The following is a 19,279-nucleotide window of genomic DNA, read 5'->3' as shown; positions in this document are numbered from 1 at the left end:
GGGAGTCATTCAGGGCCGTAGCTAGTGTGGGGGGGGGGGTGCAAGGAGGCAGTTGCCTGCCCGGAAAGCATTATAGAAACTTAAAGAAAATTATTTTCTTAACCGTTTAAGGAGTTTTAGACTATTAACTACTCAGTTGCCCCCCAAACAAAATATCCTAGCTATATGGCCCTGCATTTAAGATATTAGCATACTGATGCCATATACATGCAGATGCTAAGGGGAGCTAAATTAAAAGTACTCTCCCTTAACTAATCTCAGGAGAGTGATCAAGACGTCCCCTTAAACAGTCTGAAAGTGCACACAACAGATTCCTCACTGCTAATGGAAAAATGTAGTGTCTTTTCTCTAAGACTGTAGGGCTCAGTACACTTTATTTGCTGTAAATGTCACGTTAAAAAAAAATTGCCATAGGCAGGCTCAAAATTGCCGTCATTGGACTGTTTCACCCATGGCAATTCTTTTAAAATTTGCCGTGGAAGACAAATTCTTAAGTTCGAGCTTTGAGACCGATAAAAAAATATTTTAACAAAATCTGATCTCTGAAGAAGAACAAGTTTATTGCATAACGTATTACATAACACTTATAGTAAACATACAGTGAAAAATACAAATTAAATGTAGGGTCAGTGACTCAGAAAGAAGGCTAGTTGAAGAAAATACATGAAAATATAAAGCTGTGAAGAACAGATAGCCAATAATGTTGTTAAAAACACAACAATCTTTAATTTTGCCTTTGATCATAATCATGATGTCATTCCTTATGGCATAGTCGGTCATTCCTTATGGCAAGACCCAAGTCATTGCTGAATTATGATTCCATCAAAGTACAGAATCAATTTAGCCAGAGATCTGCTTTGCTGACATTCAGGGATGGTCAAAAAATTAATCTAGTACTGGGGGTGTTATGGGCCAATGTCAATGAAGTGGTCTGCATGACTAAGTCTTCTGTCAGATATGACGTTTGCAGTAAAAATAGAAGTTTTTTTCCTCTGTTGACCATGCACTGACAGAATCAAATCTTTGAAGCTACATGTAATTAATGCATATATCTTCTTCTTTTTTTTAAATGTAGAAACCTTTTTGAGCTACTAATAATTAAAGTCCATTGTTACAAATTACCATCTGAACATTCAAGGATTTGTAGAAATTACTGGTACTTTTTCACACAAGAAATGCTCTGTTGAGATTCTTTATAATAACCCATGCTTTTGTTAAAATATGATGTACTGTACACCCAAACAAAAATGCATGCTTGCGGCTAGGTTGTTGCAAGGTAGTTACAAGGTTGTTACAAGGTAGTACAAGCAATGCAAGCTATTTGCAAGCTAACATTTAGCTCACGTAAGGTAGTCAGTATTTCTGCAAGCTTGCCGCATGCATGTTTTCATTTGTGAAAGCATGTGCAAGCTTGCTGCATGCATATCTTCAACTGTGCAAGCTTCCCGCAAGCATGTTTTCATTTTTGCTAGCTTGCTGCAAGCATATCTTCAACTGTGCAAGCTTGCCGCAAGCATGTTTTCATTTTGCAAGCTTGCTGCATGCATATCTTCAACTGTGCAAGCTTCCCGCAAGCATGTTTTCATTTTTGTAAGCTTGCTGCATGTATATCTTCAACTGTGAAAGCATGTCTACACTTGTGGAGAAAAAGCTAAGTCCAAATCATTTTCATGGTTATTTTTTTTTTTAATTTATAACTTCTCATATGATTTATCAAATTCAGTGGGAACAGTGGCTAAACAACCAAAACATACATGTTACATATTTAAATAGTATTTACAATAATATAATTAAAACACAAATTAATATTAATACATATATACGAATGATAATACATATGGTTAAAAACAGAATCATCTTGTAATAATTGGATTTTCAATTGGCCCCAAAAATAATAACATATGCATGGCCATGAGAGGATGACATGGGCCATGTTTGGTTGAAATTAGCCTGGTGGAATTTGAGAAGATGTGTTGAAAATGTCTGAGCCAATCAGAGGCGAGGGTGGCCATCTTGGATTTTGAATCAGCCACAAAAATAACAACACTTAGTAAGTCATGAGAGAATCATTTGGACTAAGTTTGATTGAAACCTGCCTGGTGGACCTTGAAAAAAGCAAAAAAAATGTCTCTGTCAGTCAGAGGCCAGGGCAGCGATCTTGATTTAAATCTGCCCGAAAAAAAATAACAAACTTGGTCAGGGCCATGAGAGGATCATTAGGGGATCATTAGGATACATATGGTTTAAAATGTGCATGGTGGAACTTGAGTAAAAGTTTAAAATGTCTCAGTTATTCAGAGGCCAGGGCGGCCATCTTGGAATTTTTATTGGCCTGAAAAATAACAACACTTGGTCACGTCTATAAGAGGATCATTTGGACCAAGTTTGGTTGAATCCTGCTTGGTGGAACAGGAGAAAAAAGAAAAAAAACAAGACAAGAAACAAACAAATCATTTTATACAACAGTGTGGATCTCCAGATAGTGGAGGAATATAACCTAAAACAAGAAGAAGAAGAAGAATATAGGACCAGGAGCTTTTTAGCACATTAGTTTTGTCAAGACTATATCCCACATAAATGGAACATGTCTATCAGACAGGTAAACTAATTTTGTAGCCTAAGTATCTGACAACATGTAGCACCTATTTTTTTGTTTTAACTGTTCATGTTTTTCACTTTAAAACCATTGTTGTGTTTTTTTAAAGAATTATACAAGATGCAAGATGGCTGCCACTGATGCAAGCTTGTAGGTAGATCGTTGCAAGCTTGCAGGAAGCTCGTCGCAAGCTTGCGGGAAGCTCGTCGCAAGCTTACGGGAAGCTCGTCGCAAGCGTGCGGGTAGCTCGTCGCAAGCTTGCGGGAAGCTCGTCGCAAGCTTGCAGCAAGGTTGTAAAAAGGTTCCAAATACTAGCTTAAACTGAATAAGCTTGCGGGAAGCTCGTCGCAAGCTTGCGGCAAGGTTGCAACAAGCTTCCCGCAAGCTTGCGGAAAGGTTGCAACAAGCTTGCGGGAAGCTCGTCGCAAGCTTGCGGCAAGGTTGTAAAAAGGTTCCAAATACTAGCTTAAACTGAATAAGCTTGCAGGAAGCTCGTCGCAAGCTTGCGGCAAGGTTGTAAAAAGGTTCCAAATACTAGCTCGAAACGTGGTAGTTACTACCTTGCCGCAAGGTTGTTACCAGCTATTTATTAAGCTTGCAATTTTTGTTTGGGCATGTAACTGTTTTATATAGTAAACATATCTTTTTACATACATGTATTTAAGTGAAAACTCTCATAAAGTACAAAGGTACATGTTGGTCACTTAATTTACTTAAGAATTGTCTGTTATTTCTTTTATGTTCATCGGGGTATGAAAAAAAAAAAAATCAGCAGAAAACTGTGTGAATCGGCAAAAGCCATTTTCAGAAAATGTAGATGATTTATTTTGTTTATACCCATAAAGGAAATAACAGACAATTCTTATAATTAAATTTGAATCGTATTTACTAATAATAACCCTAAATGTGCACCAAATTTATTTTGAATTCTTTTGTGGTTGTTAGATGATAATTACAGATAATTACAGATAATTACACTCAGTAAGACAAAGTACCAATTGACATAAAATGACATCTTCAGATTTGACATTCCCTGACATTATTTTTTCATTCATCGACAAATGAACCAACTTGTGTTGCTATAGCTGGACCAGTTGTAATGAATATAATGGAAATGTAATTATTTCTACTCTCAAACCAACATTTTGAGATTTTATTATTAAGTTATTCCACCATGAACTTGTCTGCATGACTGCCATCGATCTTTCCTGAGAGAAAGTTAATTTTGTTTAACGACACCACTGGAGCACATTGATTTATTAATCATCAGCTATTGGATGTCGAACATACATGTATTTGATAATTCTGACATGTATAGTCATCAGAGGAAATCCTACGCTACATTTTTCCTAATGCAGCAAGGGATCTTTTATATATATATATATGCACTTTCCCATAGACACCGGCCTCGGTGGCGTCATGGTTAGGCCATTGGTCTACAGGCTGGTAGGTACTGGGTTCGGATCCCAGTCGAGACATAGGATTTTTAATCCAGATACCAACTCCAAACCCTGAGTGAGTGCTCCGCAAGGCTCAATGGGTAGGTGTAAACCACTTGTACCGACCAGTGATCCATAACTGGTTCGACAAAGGCCATGGTTTGTGCTATCCTGCCTGTGGGATGCACAAATAAAAAAATCCCTTGCTGCCTGCCGTGGGTTTCCGATGATAAGATAAAAAATCAATGTGCTCTATCTAGTGGCGTCGTTAAATAAAACAAACTTTTTTTCTTTTTTTCCGATAGACAGGAAAGCACATGGCCTTGTCCAGTTGTGGTGCATTGGTTGGAATGAGAAAAAACCCAATCAGTTAAATGGATTCACCGAGATGGTGCTCAATCCTACGACGCAAGCACCTCAAGCGAGCATTCAACCGACTGAGCTAAATCCCACCCACTTTTCTCTGAGAGAAATACATGTACATGTAGGGCCTACATGCACATCTATATCTATAATATGTGGTTGTAAATTTTCCTTTCCTCGTACACAGAGGAAAACTTTAGCCAATCCACTGGTAATTTTGCATACATCACAATCAAGTCTACCATGCCTTAACTGCACTGCCCAATCTCCACTAAGCCCCTCACGGGTCATTTATTAGGGATGTTTTCTCAAATGTTATTACAACCGATTAGGTAAAGTGTATATTAATCTTATTGATCCAATCACACACTTCTACATGCAGGGCCACTTCCAGGTAACTGTTACCACTGCTATATACAGCAAGTTATGAAGCTACACGTGTACACATTGTAAGCCTGACCATACCTGTTTGATTGAAGAAGAAGAAAAGTTTGCTGCATTTTTTAAGATGTTATCGACTAACAAAGACTTTTTAATGATTGTAATTATTAAACGCATGTTTGATCGTTCTAATATTTGTACTAGGTTAAATTTTATTTTATTTTTTAAAAACATAATTTTTTCGTACGTACGAAATTATTTCAAAAAAAAATCCAGTTCGGGCTTTTAACAAATATTAAGACGACCAGAAACGCATTGAATATACAGACACCGATATTCTAAACCAGAAAATATATTTAATATATAAGTTTAATCGAAGAAATATTTGATTAGTCGGAAACATCTTACAATGCAGCAAACTCAGGAAGGGCCCTTTAACAACACACTGAACACATTTTATTTATGGTTATATGGCGTCAGACATATGGTTACAGTCCACACAGATATTGAGTGATATTGCTGTCACCACGTCATGGGCTACCCTTTTCGATTAGCAGTAAAGGATCTTTTATATGCACCATCCCATAGACAGGATAGCACATACCACGGCCTTTAATGTACCAGTCGTGGTGTACTGGCTGGAGTGAAAAATAGCCCAATGGGCCCACCGACGAGGATCGATCCCAGACTGACCGCGCATCAAGCAAACGCTTTACCACTAGGTTATGTTCTGCCCGCTGTTTGATTGAAAGTCTATGTAATATTGTAGGTAGTGAAACTAAATGATGTGCACATGTCATAATTCCTTTTAGTGGAGCCTTTGGATTATTATTACTTAATAAAGTTATATAGTAGATGATCATCTTACACACTGTTTTAGCAAACATACGGTCATATCACTATGAGGTGTTTTTAAGGTTATTTTCAAGGTACACAATTGGCAGGCACCAGGCAGCAAATGCTGCTCAAAATGCCCAATAAACTTTCTGCCAATCAGTTTGACAAGCAGTCCCATATTTTATTATTTTTTAAATATTACAACTCCATCCAGATTCTTTATTTTATCTTCCATTTGTGTTTGTCTCAAGTTTTACACATTCTTTAAAAAATACAACAATATAAAACATTATCAGGGCTAGCTCTGGCACTCGCCATATCCGCCAATTGCGAATTTTAAACACAACTGGTGAATTTTATTTTAATGTGGCGAAAGAATTTCATGCTATGGTTGATATTTTATTAAAAATAATGGTGCGTTTCTGCAATTTTTGGAGTTCATTAGATAATTTGGCGAAATTTTCTATAGACCCAGCGCTAACCCTGATTATTTTACCAAGAGTTTATGTAGATCTCATGGATATATGGCCTTTTTGCAGCAGTGTGCACACCAACAATGGAAGAATTGTCTATCCACAAACTTGGTCTCAAATACTTTGAATATAGGTACTATAGGTCGAGACTGCATGTATAGTTAGAAAGTTGCACAGATTAAACACTATGACCACAAGCAATTAAATCTTGATGTAAATTTGTGAAAAAAAACCCAGTTGTTGACATCAATGATTACTTAACCAGGGCTCGAACGTAAGAATTTGTGTCCCATGGCAATTTTTAAAAGAATTGCCATGGGTGAAATGACGCACCGATGGTAAGTTTGAGCCTTGCCTATAGCAATTTTTTTTAAAGTGACATTTGCAGCAAATAGACCTGACTGAAAGGTTATCTTGTTATATATGTAGACATCTTTAAATATGCAAATGTTAAATATTGGCAGATAATGTACACTATATGTGTATACATTTCACCATTGTTGAGGAGCTTTATCCGCGGCACAAAATTGCCATCAGTGATGCTCGCTACCTACGGCAATTTATATTTCAACGATGGCAACTGCCGTCGATGCCGCCGTTAAGTTCGAGCCCTGCTTGACTGTAGTTTTGTGTACTTAAATTTCAGTCTTTCTTGATTTCGCATATGTGGCCAAGAGCATGCTTGCAACAAGTAAAATACAGGTGTGTATAACTGTATCAAGGCAACTACTTTTTAAGAACTGGCCTATAGTCTGTACAATTACTCACCAGAAGTATCATGCAGAGATTGAGAAGACCTCTGTAGTTAGTAAAACCGCTTGACGTACTGAAGAAAGAATCAGCATTTCGGTGTACCCTGAAAAGAAAGCAAAAAATATATCCATTTCTGAAACTATACAGTAGAACTGTAATTGCATTTCATTTTACATCTTATTATTCAAGAGTGTTCATTATGTTTTAAAGTAGGGGCTGTCTAACCATGTACCCATAGTAGGGCTCAAACGACGGCAATTATCAGGGGATGACTGCATGGCAGTTTTTTGCCGATGGATAAAAATTATTGCTGTCAGTTGAAGGGAGTTTGTTAATATTTTTTATTTCCTGGTTTAAAATTGATGTAGATTGACTCAAATTTTGTTTGTTTGTTTTGTTTAACGACATCACGTACTACGGCACATTGATTTATTAATCATCGGCTATTGGATGTCAAACATATATGGTCATTTTAACACAGTCATAGAGTGGAAACCCGCTACATTTTTCCATTAGTAGCAAGGGATCTTTTATATACACCATCCCACAGACAGGATAGCACATACCACAGCCTTTGATATATACCAGTCATGGTGCACTGGCTGGAAATTGCTTAAAATTACCATTAATAAGCTACATGTGTACATACATGTATGTTGCCATTAAGCACTTCTTAAAACAAGAATTCTGCAGAATTTAAATTTCTCATCTATAATACATTTATGCCATGTCACTGACAATTGCATCCATACATGTACATATTTATCTCAGTGCATGTTAAAACTAAAATAAAAAATAATGAAACTTTTTTTTTTAATATGCATCATGATGAACATCCATAGCCAAGACAAGATAAGACAATTTTTATTCAGTATAAAGGCCACAGGCCCATAATAGTCAGAAACTGTTATACATGTTTGTCTGTGACATCCATAGGTGTAACTACAAACCAAAATTCATTGATCTAGGACTTAAACATGTATACATGTAGTTTGTGAGAAATGAAGGTAAACATGAAACTTTAATGTTACGCTAAACACAAAAGATGCTATCGCCACTGATATCGTCGGAAAGGGAATACCTATATCTCATCTTTTTACATCGTAAAGACAACAAGTAAAAGTAATCTGTCTTTTGATTTTCGCATGTGATTTTAATTGGTCAAAGTTAAAGTTTGTTTTCAAAGTTAAGTTTTTTTTTTTACATATCAGATTGGTGAACAAAAATGGTAACATTTCTGCTGGGTATTGCACATGTTTTTGAGGGTTTTTTTCTTTCTTACTTGCCGTCAGGCATTATCGAACAAACATTTTACTAGCCCCACCATGAAAAACACTCAATACGGGCAACTACATTCATGTTTTTATTACTTCATTCATTTCATTTCAACTTATTTTCGTGCTTATATCCAATTATGGTTCAAGCACACTGTCCTGGGCACACACCTCAGCTATCTGGGACATCTGTCCAGGACAGTGGGTAACAATGGGTTAGTTGTTAGTGATTAGTGGTTAGTGAGAGAGAAGTCGGTGTAGTGGTCTTACACCTACCCACAGAGTCGTTAAAACTTGTTCTGGATGGGAGCCAGTACCGGACTGCGAACCCTGTACCTACCAGTCGTAATTATGTTAGATGGCTTCACCATGACACCACCAAGGCTGGTTGGAGGTACATAATTTGTTGTTATTAATCATCAGCTAGTGAATGTCAAACATTTGGTCATTCTGACATGTAGTCTTAGAGGAAAACTGTTACATCAATGTTCCATTAACAGCAAGCAATCATTTATATGCACTTTCAGAGACATGACAACATATAACATGACCTTTCAAAAAGCACAGACAATGAATGGGTCCACAAAGGTGGTTCAATCATGCGACCCTATTTCATGGTCTATTCTTTGATGTAGTGAGGTAGCTTGCATGTCTCAGTGACTCAGTGAACTATGCCAGCTGGAGCATCAGCTCCTGGTAGGGTAAGCCAAACTGGACTAGTCAAAGGGTAGAGACTAGACTAATATGGAACGGACAGACAGAGGACATGGGTCAAGAAAGACAACTGTCTAGGAGAAGCAAACTCCAAAAACAAAACTGGGCTGGAGAGGCTCAGAATCCTAGTAAGGAAACTCTCCTTGGAGAAGGAAAACTCCAAACTCAAACCAAGTCCACTGAAGTCAGAATACAGAAGCTATGCATCAGTATTAGCGTGGAAACCGAAAGGAAATGTCTGTACATGCACCAAGCTCTCTGATCATCATCAATCATGTGACCCAAGCATCTTAGGTGAACGCTCTACTGACTGAGCTACATGTACATGTAGATCTCACACCTAAAAAGCCTATGAAACAGGGCTGGTTACCAAATGGTACATATGTCTGTTTTATTTATTATATATATATATATATATATATATATATATATATATATATATATATATATATATATATATATATATATATATATATATATATATATATATATATATATATATATATATATATATATATATATATATATATATATATATATATATATATATATATATATATATAAAACAGACATGCCTGAAGGCAGTCCATAAAAACCAAGGCTATATATATATATAGAGGTTATTACCAGAGTGTTTTTCGGTATCGTCAATATCATATATTAGGAATAACAATTGTATTATGCGAGCCTCAGGCGAGCATAATACATTATTTTTATTCCTATTATATGATATTGACGATACCGAAATACACGTATATATATATATATATATATAATAAATAAAACAGACATGCCTGAAGGCAGTCAATAAAAACACTGGAACAGATTTTGGGTTATGTAGAGTGTTTCCTTTAAAATTATTAAAATGTGGTTAATGAAAGGAATATTTTATCAGCCAAACAATATATGTTGTAGCCACTTTATATAAAAAATACCAGTTGGCTAATTTGGCAAGGGATAAGGTGAGACCTGAAATTTTTTCAGACACTTAAATGAAGTCAATGAACTTTATACCAGTCTACTATATATATATGGAAATTATGTTAATATGCATGTATGTAATACAGTACAATATCTAATGATACCTGTGCACCCATTTCACATAAGTCTGCACGCATATAAGTCTGCACATGCATGTTAATAACAATTTACATTACAAAAAAAATTACATCTTGATTCAGTGAAACATGTAAGTGTTGGAGTATGTTTGTAACAAACAAACAATGTCAATTTAATCAATGAAACATTTGTCAAACCAACACATTTTGATTGTGAATATATGTATAAACGTGATAGATAACAATCTGAATAAAACCCTGAATTAATTAATGCCTTTAAAGCACACACCTTTGTTACACACGCACACATAAACACCCTGATCAACATGTTTTCATATCAGTTCACCTGACATCGCTATAATGATCAATCTTGTTTATAAATCAACTTACACAAGTTTACATACAAGCTGAAATATATACCTTATTGTAACTTACAAATCCATAAATGAAATAAACATTTTAATTTATCTGTTATGTCGTCATGTAATCCAGTGAATACAGAGGGGTGCCACTAAAAAGCACTCATTACTTAAGTTTGAAAAAATTTATTTAATGTTTATTGTTCCATTGTATTGTGGCATATATATATATATATATATATATATATATACATGTATATATAAAACAAATATTTTTAAACATAAATTTTGCCTTAGAAATACAACACAAATGCTTATAGTCCATCCAATGCTTCTACAAAAGTGTTTTTTGTTAATAATTTCAGTTTGGTTTGATGTACATAAGAAGAAACATAAACATGCTTTGGAAATAACAAAAAAATACTCTCTTTTGTATGCAATTTACAAAACAATCGGCTCAGAAATAAATAACTAAATTCCATAGTATGAAAAAATCGTTCCCTGTGGGACAGTCTATAGGTGTGCATACTTTCGTGCCACTAGTGTAATAGTTCACACACATTTTATGAGCTAGGACATGTTTCTTTAATATCTGAAAACAACAAGCGCTTAATCAGGATTACATGATCACCAACAGTAATCCATATATGTATATATCCAGTGTGAAAATATGCTTGATGATTGATTTGTTTTGAGATCACAAACATGTACATGTAAATACATGTATATATGTGACATCACATTTGGGGACAACTATATTTACATTCAATATAGCAGCACTTTACTATTTTGATATTTTTATATGTAGAGATTATGCGTGGAATCAATAAATATAAAATTACGTATCACAAATAAATACAAAAATAGCTAATTATGGCACTTAATTGCACCTATGATGATGGACCTTTAATTTTAACACTGCACACATGTACTTCTAGCTAATAAAATTTACTGAAACACAAGTTGCTAAATCAGTTTCAAATACTAAGAATTGGTCAATATCTAGACCATTAGACATAGGGCTATGAGTACAAGATGGAACTTTACTGGGTAAAGGAATTTTACTGGAATTTTTCATGGATTTTTTTTAAGGTGTCCAGTCATTTTTGATCAATCACTATACATAAATTACATATCTAATCACTTACATATAGTACTATTAGTAGTGAAAAGTGCTTAGCAAAGGAAAGGAAATGTTTTATTTAACGACACACTCAACACATTTTGTTCATGGTTATATGGCGTCAACAATATGGTAAAGGACCACACAGATATTGAGAGAGGAAACCCACTGTCGCCACTTTATGGGCTACTCTTTTCGATTAGCAGCAAGAAATCTTTTATATGCACCATCCCAGACAGGGTAGTACATACCACGGCCGTTGACATACCAGTCGTGGCGCACTGGCTGGAACAAGGAATAGCCCAATGGGCCCACCGACGGGGATCGATCCCAGACTGACCGCGCATCGAGCGAGCGCTTTACCACTGGGCTACGCCCCACCCCACAATGTATGAGAAGGTTCTGCTCTTAAAAAAACATCAGAGGAAGTCTTCACACCCTTAGTCATGGTAAAATAGTTAAAGTTTGTTTAACAACACCACTAGGGCACATTGATTTATTAATCATGGGCTATTGAATGTCAAACATTTGGTAATTTTGACATGATATAGAGAGAAAATCCGCTACATTTTTACATTTGTAGTAAGGATCTTTTATATGCACCATCTCACAGACAGAATAGCACATACCACAGTCTTTGATATACCAGTCGTGCACTGGCTGGAACAAGAAATTAGCCCAATGGGCCCATGCCCCGATGAGGATCGATCCCAAACCAACCACTAATCAAGAGAGTGCTGTACCACTGGGCTACGTTCCACCTACACCCCAATCATGGAGGGGCTGCCATAGACACAGTAACCCCCATCTTTATAAGTATAATTCAGCTCTGTCGGTTAAGCGCTCACCTGAGGTGCTTGTGTTGCGGGATCGAACCACCTCAGTAGATCCGTTCAACTGATTAGGTTTTTTCTCATTCCAACCAGTGCACCAAAATTGATCAAAGGTTGTGGTATGTGTTTTCCTGTCAGTGGGAAAGTGCACATAAAAGATCCCTTTGCTGCATTAGGAAAAATATAACAGGTTTCCTCTGATGATTACGAGTCAGAATTACCAAATGTTTGACATCCAATAGCCGATGAGTAATTAATCAATGTGCTCAAATGGTGTCATTAAACAAAACAAACTTTCTAAGTATAATTAAAATATTGTGCAGTGCTGTCATCTCATAGTTATATAGGCACTGGCAACTTTTCTTCTGCCACTTGTCTCCCCCAAGATACTCGTGAGTGTCACCAAGGATTTCTTAATGGGGTTCATGTTTGTATTGAAAAATATAGTTTGCTTTGTTTAAAGGGACATTCCTGAGTTTGCTGCAATTTTTAAGATGTTATCGACTAACAGAGACTTTTTAACGATTGTAATTATAATAACAAATATATTTTTCTGCATAATATATTAGTGGCTGTATATTAAACTAGTTTCTGGTCGTTCTAATATTTGTACTAGGTTAAATTACATTTTATTTCCTAAAATATATTGTTTCGTACGTATCAAATTATTTGAAGAGTCTAGTTTGGGCTTGTTACAAATATTAAGATGACAAGAAACACATTAAATATACAAACACTGATATTCTAAACAAGAAAATATATTTAATATGCAAGTTTAATCGTAGAAATATTTTATCAGTCAGAAACATCTTACAATGTGGCAAACTCAAGAATGTCCCTTTAACGACACCACTGGACCACATTGATTAATTAATTATTGGGTATTGGATTTTACATGGGATCAATTAATTTGTAGTTATTTATTAAAAATAAATGTGAAAATAACGAAATATTGTAGTTTTGAACTTTGACACAGCACCTATAATACTGAATTTGCATAGGTCATCTGATGCATAGTCAATCAACTGAATACTGATTCGTAGTGAATCAATTGAATACTGATTCGTAGTGAATCAATTGAATACTGATTCGTAGTGAATCAATTGAATACTGATTCGTAGTGAATCAATTGAATACTGATTCGTAGTGAATCAATTGAATACTGATGCATACTGAATTACGTGAATACTGATACATAGTGAATCAAGTGAATACCGATTCATAGTGAATCAATAGAATACTGATGCATAGTGAATCAATAGAATACTGATGCATAGTGAATCAATAGAATACTGATTCATAGTGAATCAACTGAATACCAATTCATAGTGAACAACTGAATACCGATTCATAGTGAATCAACTGAATACCGATGCATAGTGAATCAATATAATACTGATGCATAGTGAATCAATAGAATACTGATTCATAGTGAATCAACTGAATACTGATGCACAGTGATTCAAGTTAATACCGATTCATAGTGAATCAATTGAATACTGATTCATATTGAATCAATTGAATGCTGATTCATATTGAATCAATAGAATACTGATTCATAGTGAATCAATTGAATACTGATTCATAGTGAATCAATTGAATACTGATTCATAGTGAATCAATTGAATACTGATTCATTGTGAATAAACTTAATACTGATTCGTAGTGAATCAATTGATTCGATAGTGATTCATATTGAATCAATAGAATACTGATTCATAGTGAATCAATAGAATATTGATTCATAGTGAATCAACTTAATACTGATTCATAGTGATTCAGTTGAATACTGATTCATAGTGAATCAATTGAATACTGATGCATAGTCAATCAATAGAATACTGATTCATAGTGAATCAATAGAATACTGATTCATAGTGAATCAATAGAATACTGATTCATAGACATAGTGAATCAATTTTATGTCAGCTTTTACGTCAGAATTGCTAAATGCTGATGTGAACTGCAAGGGCTGAACTACAAAATGTACAATACTGCACCTATAACCATTTAAAAACAAATCAAGCTTTAATTCTCTATAAAACAGTGACAATATGACAACTTCCTGAACATAATTAAGAAAAATACTGAATTCACCAAATCACCAGAAGGCAATTCCACGAAAAATTATACATGTACTTTAGGAGTGAAAAACAAATTTCCTGTTATGCTTACATTTTTCACAAATAATTATTTGTTAATAATCAATAATAAAATTTTCTTTGCGTCTATATACACTTAATGGCTATGCCAGAATCCGAATAAGGATGTGGGCACGTTAAAATAGTTCCCATTCCCATTCCCTGATTGGTCCAGAGGTGCTTACTTTTTTGCATTCATACATTTGTATGTATCTGGATGCACCAAAGACATTTAAGCCACGCCTACCTAACTTGCACTACTTTTTTGCAACAACATGTGGCTGGATTATTTAGGCAATCATATTTAGATATTTTGAGGAAAAAAACAATTTAGCAATAAAATTGTGACATAGATACCATGTAATAGTACACTTTTTTATATGATAAATTATTGGAAAATGCTATAGCAGAGTAGACGTATACGTGTTGATAAAAAAAAAAAAAACTCTTCGCAAATGAAATATAGGAAACTTTATGTCTGTAAATGCACTTTTGCATTTTAGTAAAGTTCATCATTACAAATGCACTGCAGGAATATACATATTAAAATAATAAGAATAATAAGTTGCTTTAATGAGGGGTGGGGATGGGGGGGGGGGGGGGATATCGACTCCCAACCCATACCCAGCATGTGTATGTTTTTTGTGCTCTTGTTAGTTTTTATAGTTCACAGATGTTGCATTGATCAGTTACTTGTATTGTTATGTCAGTTACCTATTTTTTTAAAAAGGTAATAAAAAAATTCCTTATATAAAACAATGTTTTCTAAATTGTTCTTGTGATCAGAAATTACTTGTGCACTATACACATTTCTGTATGTACCTGAAAACTCAGGTTCCGATAATTTTGGCAAGTTCAAAGACATCGCAAAAACAAGTGAATTTCTGTGTTGCGTCAGTTACCCACACTTGACATTATTATTAAAGTTGCTCCGAGATTGAATGTGATGCATTATTCTTTTGACATGACTTTGACATAATCCATTTATTGCAATCAAAAAGATTCTTAAGAATTTTATTGAATATTTTTAAAGAAATAAAATAATTACAATGTTAAACAAATTCTGAGTCAGTTACCGTAGAATTGCCCCAGGAACAACTAGATAAATGTCATATATATATACATTTACAAGGAACATTTTGTTTTCAAAATGTTGATTAGTGATATTTCTAAGTCAACTGAAAACTTATTAGCAACTACTGTATAAATTTTTTTAATTGTGTAGAGATTTCTGAAACTTGTCCAGCGAATCGCGGTGCGATACTGGATAAAGTGTTCCCTGCTTCACTAAAATAATCATATGGGGAACTATGGATTTCACTTCATTTCAACATATGTTCGTGCTTATATCCAATTGAGGTTCAAGCACACTGTCCTGGGCACATACCTCACCTATCTGGGTTGTCTGTCCAGGACAGTGGGTTAGTCGTTAGTTGTTAATGAGAAAGAAGAGGGTGTAGCGGCCTTACACCGACCCACTGAACTTTGGAGAGCATTAAAAGAGCAGCGTGCACTTTTAGAGCACTCACCCACCACAAAGTTGCACCTGATGAGGACAACATACGTCATTTTACTATGTACACTGAATGGCAACAGCTAGCACACACAAGCAATTGTCAACACAGAGAGGTGACAATTTGGGAAGCTGGTGATGAAATGCTTCCAAGAAGAATTGACTGACGTGAGGTGGTCAAGGTGCAGTGTGTGTATGGTTACAGCACAATTATGTTAGTGGTCACAGAGTACTCTCTGTGAACTACTTACCCTGAGGAGTCAATATACACAAATATATATATATATATATATGTTACTTTAAAACAGAGGGATTTATTTCAAGGCTCGAAATATGGACTGGGTTTTGGTTTAAAATTACATACCCTAAAATCGTGCAAATTAACAAATATATCTTTATAATTTTTAGAAAAATTATAGTACAAATTATAGTAGAGAAAGTTCTGGGTCCATATTTTCAAAGCCATATTAGTGATCGGCTACGAAATCTAAGACCATCGTTGGTTGTGATGTCACTACAGCACACACCATAGTGACGTCATAGTTTACTAAGGATACGATTGCTTCAAAAATATGGGCCCTGCTGTTTAAATTTTTTTAAAGTAAATAAAATTCAGTGTCCAATTTCAAAAGACTTTTACCCCATAACAGTACTTATAATCTGTTTTATTTGTATTACATATCCTTGAATTATTTTCTGGCAGAAAGCCTGCACAGTGGCTTGCAAAAAGCAGTTATTATTTTTAACCTATAGCAGGTGAAACAGAAATTCACTTGCTAAAATCGCCAAATAAATTGCAGGTTATACATCTGTAATTTAGCTCAAATAAGAATTTAAGGAAATGGTTTATTTAATGATGCACTCAACACATTTATTTACGGTTATATGGCATCTGACATATGGTTAAGGACCACACTGATAATGAGGGAGGAAACCCGCTGTTGCCACTTCATGGGCTACTCTTTTCAATTAGCAGCAAGGGATCTTTTATATGCACCATCCCATAGACAGGATAGCACATTAAGATACTGAACATTATATTTTAATTCCATAATGCTCTAAAATACATCTCAGAGGTCCTACTTTTTAACACACTATCCCAAATCACATGCTATCTTATCTCCAGCAGGCCATCTTTTGCCCATTGGTAAAGCGCTTGCTTGACGTGTAGTCAGTCTAGGATTGATCCCCATTTGTGACTACATTGGGCTATTTGTCGTTCCAGACAGCTAGTGCACCACAACTGGTATATATCAAAGGCAGTGGTTTGTGTTATCCTGTCTGTGGGATGGTGTATATAAAAGATCCCTTGCTACTAATGAAAAAATGTAGTGGGTTTCCTCTAAGATTATAAGTCGAAATTACCAAATCTTTGACATCCAAAAGCTGATTATTTATAAATTAATGTTCTAGTGCTGTTGTTATTCAAATCTTAAACTTTTAACTCGATCCTAGACCAACCATTGGGCTATGCCCCACCCTTCTTATTATCCATGGCCATTTAAAAAAAAAAAAATGAAATAAAATAATTGTTTTAAATTAATTAGGAATGACATTCCTAAATTGAAATACATGGGGGAGGTACGAGCTAGATACCATAATTAGTATTTAAGCCTGGTGGGTTTGCCGTATTTTCCCCCCTATGTAATAACATTTTATATGTTGGTGGTGGGTAATATCATATTAAAAGAATTGATTACAGATTTCATAATTAATCAAGTTTTTTTTTAATTATCATTGATCCATGGAACGTATGTCGTACAATGGGGCCTAGCATGGGCTACTCTTTCTGATTAGCAGCAAGGGATCTTTTATATTGATCATCAGATGCTTTAAAAACTGTAATTTCAAATTATTGTTTCATTCATGCATGAATGCAAATCTAGTTGTGGTTTATGATATATCTATATATACGACTTTTGCGTAACAATTTTTTTTTCTTTCACACATTAAATCATGACAATATTACGCAAAAACAGGTTAGGGCTACCTAATTTTTTTTTTTGCGTAAACAATAAACAGTTCACGCAAAGTTTTCACTTTTCATAGGCCTGCATCTTCGCACCAATACTTACACATGTGGAATTTTTTCATGTTTCGGGTACATCATGAATTCCGGTTCCTTCATCCATGGCGGTAACTTTGTGATCAGCTGATCTGTTATACTGTTTGGCCGATTACTACAGGCAGGATTTTTTGGTTCTTGACGTGGCACCACAAGCTCATCAGTCCTGACGTGAGATTTAACTGCCTCCACGACTTTTCCATTTTTACGAAGTCTTACATTATTGCTGTAAACCGTTTTACATTTCTTTCCTTTTTTCAGTCTGATGAATTGTTCTTTGTCAGTTGTAGTGTTTTCACAAGTGCACTGCTCTTCTTTGGCCTTGCAGCTTGGGGATGATGGAACAAAGCCATTTTGCACATTATTTCCAAGAATTCCTTCAGAATCCATTTTAATTCAATATATCATAATTATTATTAACCACTAGGCCAGTGCTGTGTTAGTGGTACTGTTACTAACTACAAGCCAATGATTTCCTGATTTCGTTAGCCATGCAAGACAACATCAAATCAACTAGGCCAGTCTGACCTAAATCGTGGACAAACTGTTTATCCGACCTTCACCTTGCACATATACACACACGCACCACAACGTGCATGGAACCGTTTGCCGGCTGCCGCAACGGGTTTATTTTTAGCAACAAAATCACGTGACAACTTTACCGATCAAAACAACTAATCTTGGGAGTGGAGTGGGATAGGGATTGCAACTTACGTGCTCTGTCAAGTTAACAGGACGCCATTAGCAGAGGCAATAAGTAAATTAAGTTTACTGAAGTAGTTTGAAATAAAGAATACTTACGGACTGTCTGGCTGCCAAACTCGACTCTTTCTTTCTTGTCCAGTAAGTGCATCAACTGTGTTCATGCTAGTCGCACGGCGAAGCCGCGGTCGGGAAGACATTTTTAAGCTCATTGGATAGGACTTAAAACGCGGACTGTACTTGTATTTAACAGTTGTGTAAGCCTAAACTGCGGACTTATACACTGAATTGTTGCGCTATCGATAGTGGGGCGGCTTAGTTGATCGCACTTTTTCTTAAAAGCATGAAAGTTGGCACATGGTTAGAGTAACCCAATACAAGGATTTTTAGTCATGGGGCCACCGGAAATTGCACCCCGTATGGCTGCCATCTTGAAATCCAAGATGGCCACCATTGTGGACCTGTTTTGTTTAATATCTCCTTAACTAGTACATATATCGAAACAGTTGAAATGCCTATACCTACATTTAGGGGACTAGGAATCCAATGCTGACAGAAAATGTTTGAAAATTGTGGCTGCCAACTTAAAATCCAATATGGCTGCCATCCACAAGCTATTTTGCTCAATATCTTATTTATTAGTAAATATACCAAT

General features: G+C 35.4%; 1 protein-coding gene across 2 annotated transcripts in view; it reads right to left on the bottom strand.

Annotated features, from left to right (window-relative positions):
• The window catches only part of LOC121387998 (diacylglycerol O-acyltransferase 1-like), a 49,018-nt gene extending 30,194 nt beyond the window's left edge, over positions 1-18,824 (bottom strand). The window contains exons 1-2 of one of the 2 annotated variants that reach the window (XM_041519190.1): positions 18,724-18,824; positions 6,858-6,945 (exon numbers count right to left, since the gene is read on the bottom strand). In XM_041519190.1, the coding sequence (XP_041375124.1) occupies positions 6,858-6,945; positions 18,724-18,824 (189 nt within the window). Of the gene's footprint in view, positions 1-6,857; positions 6,946-17,932; positions 18,276-18,723 lie in introns of those variants that run through there. The other variant, XM_041519191.1, reaches the window with a different exon arrangement.
• Positions 18,825-19,279: the final 455 nt, after the last annotated feature.

The sequence above is a fragment of the Gigantopelta aegis genome, chromosome 14 (genome assembly GCF_016097555.1).
Source record: "Gigantopelta aegis isolate Gae_Host chromosome 14, Gae_host_genome, whole genome shotgun sequence".
Classification (NCBI taxonomy): domain Eukaryota; kingdom Metazoa; phylum Mollusca; class Gastropoda; order Neomphalida; family Peltospiridae; genus Gigantopelta; species Gigantopelta aegis.
Note: the sequence above shows the minus strand (reverse complement) of the source record. Positions and strands in the feature narration are given on the sequence as shown.